At 46.7% G+C, this 9,181-nt stretch overlaps 1 protein-coding gene across 4 annotated transcripts in view; it reads right to left on the bottom strand.

Moving 5' to 3' along the window:
- Window positions 1-1,395: 1,395 nt before the first annotated feature.
- Window positions 1,396-9,181, bottom strand: part of lingo1a (leucine rich repeat and Ig domain containing 1a) — a 194,769-nt gene continuing 186,983 nt past the window's right edge. For all 4 annotated transcript variants that reach the window (XM_070544135.1, XM_070544134.1, XM_070544136.1 and 1 more), the window contains one exon: window positions 1,396-5,207. In XM_070544135.1, coding sequence (XP_070400236.1) covers window positions 3,354-5,195 — 1,842 coding nt within the window. In that variant the 5' untranslated portion in view covers window positions 5,196-5,207 and the 3' untranslated portion in view covers window positions 1,396-3,353. The remainder of the gene's footprint in view (window positions 5,208-9,181) is intronic.

The following is a 9,181-nucleotide window of genomic DNA, read 5'->3' as shown; positions in this document are numbered from 1 at the left end:
GTGGGTCTCTGCCATCGTAACACAACACCTCTGCGGTGGTTCATGTGGTCACATGACACGGGTGACCAGGCAGAACATCATCATAACCCAACAGGAAGTGTCTGGGCTGCTACTGTTTGCCATGTAATTATAATACTGTCTGAAAGTAACCGAGTAGGATAACAGCGACAGAACCCTCTGCTGCTGGTCTGGAAATGAAAACGACTCAAACCCATTCTGTGACTGGTGCTTCTTTACCTAGCTGTTAGCTTTTCAATCTGATCAGAACTAACCTGTTTCATTAAATAATCTGTACTTGTGTCAACAGCAGCTTCATCTTAAATACTACGGTAATGAAGAAACCACTGCGTGTTTAAAAAGATCCATAGATGGTTTAATACAACATACCATATTCTCAACAATTCAACATCAACAAAACTTTGTTTGTTAAAAAAAATCTGCATATTACCTTTATTGCACAGGACAGTTTGAATGTTTTTTCCATAGATTTCTTTTTTGTGTTTTTTTGCAAAAAGTTGGCTTGGACTATACACGGTTAGGATAATCCAGGGTGGAAATTCAAATGTAGGAGGAACAGAAATGAAAAACAGCATCCCGGACCAGTCGGGACCAAAACAAGGCTGGATACAGCAGCCACTTGGAACACAGAGCATTCATAATCAGCCAGAGGGAGAACATCCAGTTTTTTTCCTTTATGCAAAACAGATTACACCAAAGCTGCTGCAGATTGCTCCATGGGTGAAACCATCTGCATCTGTCCACCCATCTGCATATTCTGTCCATCCTTCCAATCATAAACTGTAATGTCATCCATCATAAATAGCTTCATACATGATTGCAAGGCCCAGCTGTCCACAGCGGGGAGTTAAAAGGCCGAGACCTTCAGACTTTACCTGTAGGACCAACTGGGAGCATCGATGTACAGAAACCCACCTTCCACGGCTTTAACGGGAAACCGGAGAGCAGAAATAAAGCATTATTTCGTTTTGCTCCAACAACAAACAAATGAAAATGAAAGTCCAGAGAGGTAACCGAGAGTGACAACACATTTCGTAGCTTGAGGAGCACATTGTGTCTGAAAAGCATCAAATAACCAGATAATCACTTGCATCTGTTTTCAGCCAAATCCTAATAAGGTGAAGGTGGATTAGTGACTACAACCCAATAAACACACAGCTAGTAACATCATAAAAAGCAGTTAATGATAGAAATCCTTTGAATTCAATAGAGCTAAAGGTTTTATTTATTTTAGTCGTGTAGCGATACACAAATGACTCCGTTAGACCAGAAACCGGAGTTTTTCCACCTCATTTATTTAAAAAGACCGCATCCCAAAGGCAGAGACAGAACATCAGAGCACACCTGCTGGGTGGGGGGGTGGGGGGTGGGGGGGGGGGGGGGGTGGCTTTAGGGATCAGCACAACCAGGTAACTTTGTTGTAAGTGAGTGGAGTGTTTCAGTGATCTGGTTTAGACCATCCCACAGGCCGTCCGTTAGGGCTTCATGACGTCTCTTATTGTCCAGAGGAAGTACAGACGTAGAAACAGCAGACACCCAACACAACAACGAGAGGAGAACATCTCACACGTTCCTACATAGAGCCTCTACCGTTGGTAACGCTGCTGATGCTACCCTCCCAGTGCACTCTCCTCACCGGTTTTTGGGTGTATTTTCATTGTTCGACTCCAGACCGGAGCTTTCTGACACTTGAAGACTGCTGGATGCTGGGTTTGGTCATAAGAGTGCTCAGGAAACTGTCGCTGGGCCGGTCCCACTGGACAGCTGTAGACCTGCAAATCACCCTCACACTCACCATGTTTAGTCTCGACACTGAAAATGCAGCATGTGGCTTTAAAGGGGATTGGAAAGTGCATGGATTTTGACCCATTTGACTTTCCATACTCCCATTTTCACCAAAGTCATGGTTGAGTGTAGAGGGCCGTAGCTACATTCAAGCTGTTTCCAGATCAATGACAGCATTTGGGCTGAATGAGCAGCTTTGAATGAGTTTGAATGTATTTTGCACTAAAACAATGAACTGATAGTGCTGAACAGAAGACAGACTCAGTGTGTTTATATCTGGGTCAAACTTTAACCTGGGAGCCTTTATCCTAGTTTACATGTCTGTTTCCACCAAACTCTCACTGAAGGTTGTTCCACCCCACTACACTAGGTGGCGACATGCGTCCTTTGATGTCGGCATGCTTTCAGTTAGCCTTAGCGACACAAGTAGTAAAGAAACGCTGGCGGTAGTGAAGCAGTCGGAGTGAAACCGGATATGCACAATGGCTGACGGAATGGACACCAACAGCACCTGCAGCACAGCTGATTTGGTACGGACCGCCCTGTACTGACGGTGTTCCGCATCTTACTTTGTGGTGGTGATGCTATCAGAAGGACGCTTCTGCAGTCTTGTCACTTCTGGAAGGGGAGTGCTTAACTGAGTGTTTACCTGTGGAGGAAGTCGGGTTCCTACTGTGTATCTGGGTGCTGCAGCTGGATAAGGACACCTTCAGCCAGACTAACACTCACATGCTTGAAAAAACGTCGGCCTATCTAAGGTTTGGTTCTGTGAAACACATGTAAACGCACCCCCGCAGCACTGGGACCACATGTATCGTTACACCCCTACTGGAGTTCAGCACTGGCATGATATTTATACCTCATTTGTTTCACTTTTTAGGTAATTAGCTGATGTCAAAGTAAAATGTATACCAGACTTAAAAGTACAGTTTGATCGACGTCGTACACTTCTCATATTTTTGAAAAAATACCCTTGAATGTATTTTAGCTTAAGAAAAAGTAATCATTGGATGACTCAGAGGTAAATGTACCTAAGGACAAATAATAACAAACATACCAGAACATCAAAGCTAACAGTGTACCTGTGATTGAAACCGTCTTAATGTGCTCGTCAACCCCTACAAATGACACAACTGCACATGAAATCCCCCCAAAAGAACAGAAAAGCACACTAAATAAAAAAATATAGACACATACAACAGCAATTATTCAAATATGATCTGCTCCTCATATTTTGGCTGTTTCTTTTTCTTCTTTCTGATATATTTTCCCACTAAATATCCATAGGAATAGGATTTGTTCAAATTTTATAACAAATCAGACTTGATTTCTCCCACGTCGTTTTGTAGAAATGATGAGTCTCTGGGCGTGGTTTAGCTCCCTCCCTCTTTCAAAAGTCAGAAACTGGCCTTGTGTCAAGTCCACCAGTTAGGAAAGCAGAGACTGTGTTAGCACACCATAATCCACGGGTTTGGAGAAGAAAAGAAAACAGTTTTCTTTTCTCATTTGTCTAAAGTTTGGGTTGGAAACAAACTGGTACCACAGCCTTCTTAAATCATTTTCATGTTAAACTTGCGAGGCGCGTCAACCGCGGTGCTGCTCATGCCAGCGTCTGACTTGCGTGGAACGTACTCAATCTCAATGTTGTGCTTGGTGTTGCCTTTACCTCTGCTCCACAGAAACAGCAGCACCAGGCAAAATAAGACGACACCAAGAAAGGAGATGAAGCCCATTGTGGTCGCGATAATCAGAGTCTTGATGTCAAACGGAAAAGGGACGTTGGCTTTGGTACCATTAGCACCTGTCTCCGTAGGCTGGTTGGATATGAAAGCAAACGTCTTGTTGGGTTGATGTGGCCAATCAGGCGAGTAGCTATGGATATGTAGGTGAGCAAGAGAGGTGTCGTTTCCACCTGCATTGCTGGCTATACACACATATGTGCCATTATCTTGGATTTGAGCATAGCGTACCTCGAGGGTGCCATCTGGTAACACAGAGAGCCTTCCAATTGTCTTGGTGGTGATAAACCTTTTCTGTGGAGAGAGCCACAGAATTACTGGAGCAGGATCCCCATCTGCTTGACAGGCAAAATGAACAATGGCTCCTTCATCAACAAATTTCTGCTGAGGACTGCGATCCCTAATCCTTGACTTGCGACACGTGAAGTAGTTTGGCTGCAGAACATCTGGGAAATCTTTGAACTCTTTGCCTTGAACAAACTCAGGAGAAGCACACGTGGGCTGCTGCTTGTTGAAGTTTAGTCGCCAGCGTCGTCGGAACACCCATAGGAGTCGGCAGTCACAGGCCAGGGGGTTATCGTACAAGGCCAGGGTTTCCAGGTTGCCAACTGAATGGAAAGCAGACTCCTCCAAAGTGCTGAGAGAGTTCCCGGAAACATTTAGAATTTTCAGGTAGTTCAAGCTGCGGAAAGAGTAGGGCTCAATCATAGCTAGTCTGCCCCCAACCAGGTGAAACTCCTGGAGACGAAGAAGGTCGTGGAGCTTATTTCCCTCTATAGTAAGGATGGGATTATAAGAGAGATTAAGAAAGCGCAAGTAAACCAAGTGCCGCAGGGCTACATAAGGGATTGCGGTCAGGTTGGCATTGGCGATGGTGAGAGAGGTGAGATTTAATCCATACAAACAATTTGGGGTCATCGTATCCAAGTATGGCCAGTTGGCTATTTCCAGGACCTTCAGCCGATAGAGCCGTTTAAAGGAGTAATCCCGTATGACATTGATATTGAGATGGCGCAGCCTGAGAGTGATCAAACTGTGAAGGTGGCTAAAAGCCTCAGTTGGCACATAGGTCAGGTTACACTTCTCAAGACTTAGGTGCTCTAGGCTACTAAGACCATGAAAAGCCCGGTTGGAGATGAAAACCAGATCATTATCACCCACCTCCAGAGACCGGAGGCTGTACAGATCCTGGAACATGTAGTCCAACAGGATGACAATCTTGTTCTCACTGATGTCCAGCTCTGTGAGATTGCTCAGGCCTGTGAACACGCCCAGCTGAATCAGCTTAAGCTTGTTGCTATGCAACCCCAAAGTCCGTAAGAAATTAAGGTTGTTGAACGCTCCAGGTTCAATAGTGGAGATGGTATTTTCACTCAGCTCCAGGTGTTCAAGGTTAGTTAAGCTGGAAAACTCATCCTGGTTAATCGTTCTGATGCGGTTCTTGCTGAGGTCCAGCAGCCTGGTTTCTGCAGGAATGCCTTCGGGAAGGGACACGAGCCTTCTCCTGTGGCACATCACGGAGTGCTCTTTGCACTCACAGCGGGATGGGCAGAGTGTGGTGGAGCTAGACAGCACAGTCCCCAGCATCAGGATCAGGATGGGCTGCCAGCAAGCCACCAGGCAGCTGTGCCCAGTCACTCGCCTGGCCACCATCTTATCGGTTACCTGGGTAGAAACAGAGAGAGGACAAGCATTAGAAAATGATTTCCTTAGCTGGTGTTGGAGCATATCCCGAACCAATCATCCGCCGCATGTACTTAATTTATTCTAGAAAGCACGAGTGGGTGTTACGCTTGCTTTTGGAACGTTATTCTAACTCCTGTGTTTCTTTGAAGCTTCTGGTTAACGCAGCGAAGTGAACTCCATCCTCATAGCTCCGATGCAGCGAACGGGGCCGAGAATATGACACCTGTTCCAATATTTATGAGCAGATGTAAGATGAATACAGGTCACTGTGAATAAGGCGTGTGTGCTTGCATAATTGAGAGTGCTGACAGGTTCCAGTTTGCATCATATGCTTGTCCACACACCTTTTAAAACAGGAACTTATTCAAAGGCCTGATCATTCTGGTGCTCTACCAGCGTCCTGCTCTACACCCCCACTGTGTCTGCTGTGGGCGGCTGAACATTATTTCCACAGACCACCTTGCTGAAACTCAATCAGTCAATGCCGCCGCTCTGATATAAAGTGACGGGGCACAGTGTCAAGCTGAATTAATGGCATTTTCAGTAATCCACACCGGGCCGTGCCACAGACAGATAGGCTGAGCACATTCTCGTAGAACCACCAAGTCTCTGAGTTAAAACCCCCGGGTTATCAAAGATGGATGGTGGCATGAGTGATGGAGGTGCTGCGGCCAGTGTCCCGCTCAAGCATCTTCAAAGATAACAGACGATACACACCAGGGAGCTGGGTAGACCAATACATGGTGGAGAGAAATCTATTGGCTCAAACATGGCTGATGCTTAATTACGTGATGCTGATAACTAGTTAACGTCATTATATAAATGCTCTGTGCTGCTGCTGGTTATGGATTAGAGGATGTAGCTCAGTTTCATTTCCTTCTGTGTGAGGTCAAAGTTCACATTGGGGATTTGGTGATACCATCTGTAATCAAGAGGGTTTGTCTCAGATCAAAGACCTGCAGCAGTGCCTTATTCTGCCCAGAGCCCTGTGTGTTCATTCTTATTCCTTAACTCCATCGACTGGGTCAGCGCTGTGTGTGTGTGTGTGTGTGTGTGTGTGTGTGTGTGTGTGTGTGTGTGTGTGTGTGTGTGTGTGTGTGTGTGTGTGTGTGTGTGTGAGTAGTGGAATAGTGATGTGTTATGGAAAAAGGAATTAGAAGAATTAGCGTTATGGTTAAGAACCTGCTGGGTTCTCTGTAGCTGATCCAACAGCAGAGATAACGACTCTTCAGTTTGAAGTTTTCCTTTCCTACAGACAGACATGAATGGGTGAATGAGCACCTTCTTATCAGCAAATAGTTGAGGTCATGATGAGGTGAGAAGATTTGGAGCTTCTTAATTACAGTGAGGAAGAGTTACCACTGTCAGGTGACTGCATTTATCCAAGGATATTCCAGTATTTAATCCCGTTCTTTATGTTGTGATCCCAGGGCCCTCCTGCCATTAAGATGCCTGAATCAGCCCCTCTGGGAGGTGTCCAGAAAGCCCTTGGACCAAATGCCCCAACCACTTCAGATGGCTCCTCTCAATGAGGAGCAGCAGCTTCCTCCAAGTCCCTCCTGGATGTCCGATCTCCTCATCCAATAGGCTGAGTGAAGGAAAATTAATGTGGCTGCTTGTATTGAAAAGTGTGAACCAAGTAAGGAACATGTAGAAGTACCCTGATCTGAAAGAAGTCAACAGATCATCATCTTTCTGAATAATAGGCACTTGTTGATGTGAGTTTCATTTATCCAAGGTACTGGATGGATGGATGGATGGATGGATGGATGGATAAATGGATGGCTGCAGCTTTAGCAGGCTGTGGACTTGTAAGAATTAGAATAGGACTCGTGATCGTGGCATCAGCAGCCGCCCCACTGGCGGTATTCGAGTCCTTACTTGTTACTACTGTAAATGGCGCGCTCCATCTCATTCTTGCAGCTTAAATGAATCTATTACTCATTTGATCGGTTACATTACTCAACTATGGTAAATCGTTGCTGTGCTGTGGGGTGACACCTGGTGATCACCAGGAGGAATAAAGGTGGAAAACAGACTCCTTTTCCACCATTTTCCAGCCTGGAGCCACAGCCACGGAGACCAAGCACAACAAAGTGTCTGGAAGGCACTGAACATCTGCTTCTGGAGTAGTTACAGATTTCTGTCCTTCAACCACGACATGCACACACAACACACACACACATATGCTACTCACACACACTGGTAAGCTAATGCGGGCGCGTTGATACACATCACAACTTCTCCTGGTACGCTTCTTCTATAGGATGACCATTCTGATAGTTCTACTAGAAAAACCAGCAGCTGAAACCCTCTCATCCGGACGTTTACGTTCATTCACAGCACAAACAAGAGAGCTGAAAATGTCCATTATTCAGAGCCGTGGTCGCTGCTCCAGTCGTGGGCCGTTCATATGGATCCAAACCATTTATGATGCTGATTTGGTCCAGTTCCCCATTTCTTCATTTAACATATTGCTGTATGTTCTGAATCCTTTTTGGGATTTGAACATGCTGTTTAACGTGTCGTACATCTCTGTGACATACTGTTCGTTCTCAGGTTTGTTTACATCAAATGTGCTAATAGCCACAAAACGGAACCTTCTGCTTCTCCTTACCTCCTTCAGCTCACACGGTTAGTGCTCAACGGGATTTACTAACAAAAACTTTATTGCAATGTTTGAAAGAATGTGTGTGTGTGTGTGTGTGTGTGTGTGTGTGTGTGTGTGTGTGTGTGTGTGTGTGTGGGTGTGGGTGTGTGTGTGGGTGTGGGTGTGTGTGTGTGTGTGTGCGCACATCATTAAATTCATCCTGCGTGGTCACAGAGAGCATGTCTGCACACGTCCCAGAGGGCTACGCGTCATCGAGCCCTGTTGCATAAGACCTCTAAGGCCGCCCTTGTTCGCTGTGTGTTAGTAATGTCGCTGAATATCCAATCCACCATACCAGCGTGTTTTCATAAAGTTCCATCAGTGTGAGGTAGTAGCAACCCGCTGTGCCAACTACTGGAAAACACCAAAAGACCAAGAGAAATGGTCATTTCTACAGTTCCCGAGTCTCGGAAAGTCCAAATTCAAAGACTCCCAGCAACAACCTCGTCATCGTCGTCGTCTTCCTCCGCTTATCCGGGTCCGGGTCGCGGGGGCAGCATCCCAACTAGGGAGCTCCAGACCGTCCTCTCCCCGGCCACCTCTACCAGCTCCTCCGGCAGGACCCCAAGGCGTTCCCGGACCAGATTGGAGATGTAACCTCTCCAACGTGTCCTGGGTCGACCCGGGGGCCTCCTGCCGGCAGGACATGCCCGAAACACCTCCCCAGGGAGGTATCCAGAAGGCATCCTGACCAGATGCCCAAACCACCTCAACTGACTCCTTTCGATCCGGGGGAGCAGCGGTTCTACTCCAAGTCCCTCCCGAATGTCCGAGCTCCTCACCCTATCTCTAAGGCTGAGCCCGGCCACCCTATGGAGGAAACTCATTTCGGCCGCTTGTATCCGCAATCTCGTTCTTTCGGTCATTACCCAAAGCTCATGACCATAGGTGAGGATTGGATGTAGATCGACCGGTAAATCGAGAGCCTGGCTTTCTGGCTCAGCTCCCTCTTCACCACGACAGATCGGCTCAGTGTCCGCATGACTGCAGACGCCGAAACAATCCACCTGTCGATCTCCCGATCCCTCCTACCCTCACCCGTGAACAAGACCCCGAGATACTTAAACTCCTCCACTTGACCTCTCCCCCGACTCGGAGTTGGCAAGCCACCCTTTTCCGGTCGAGAACCATGGTCTCAGATTTGGAGGTGCTGATCCTCATCCCAGCTGCTTCGCACTCGGCCGTGAACCTACCCAGCAAGAGCTGAAGGCTCAACCTTAAGCATCAAATGTGCTAATAGCCACAAAAGAAAACTTTCTGCTTCTCCTTACCTCCTTCAGCTCACACGGTTAGTGCTCAACGG

Source organism: Nothobranchius furzeri, chromosome 14, assembly GCF_043380555.1.
Source record: "Nothobranchius furzeri strain GRZ-AD chromosome 14, NfurGRZ-RIMD1, whole genome shotgun sequence".
Classification (NCBI taxonomy): Eukaryota; Metazoa; Chordata; class Actinopteri; order Cyprinodontiformes; family Nothobranchiidae; genus Nothobranchius; species Nothobranchius furzeri.
The sequence above is the reverse complement of the archived record's forward strand: the minus strand, read 5'-3'. Positions and strand labels throughout refer to the sequence as shown.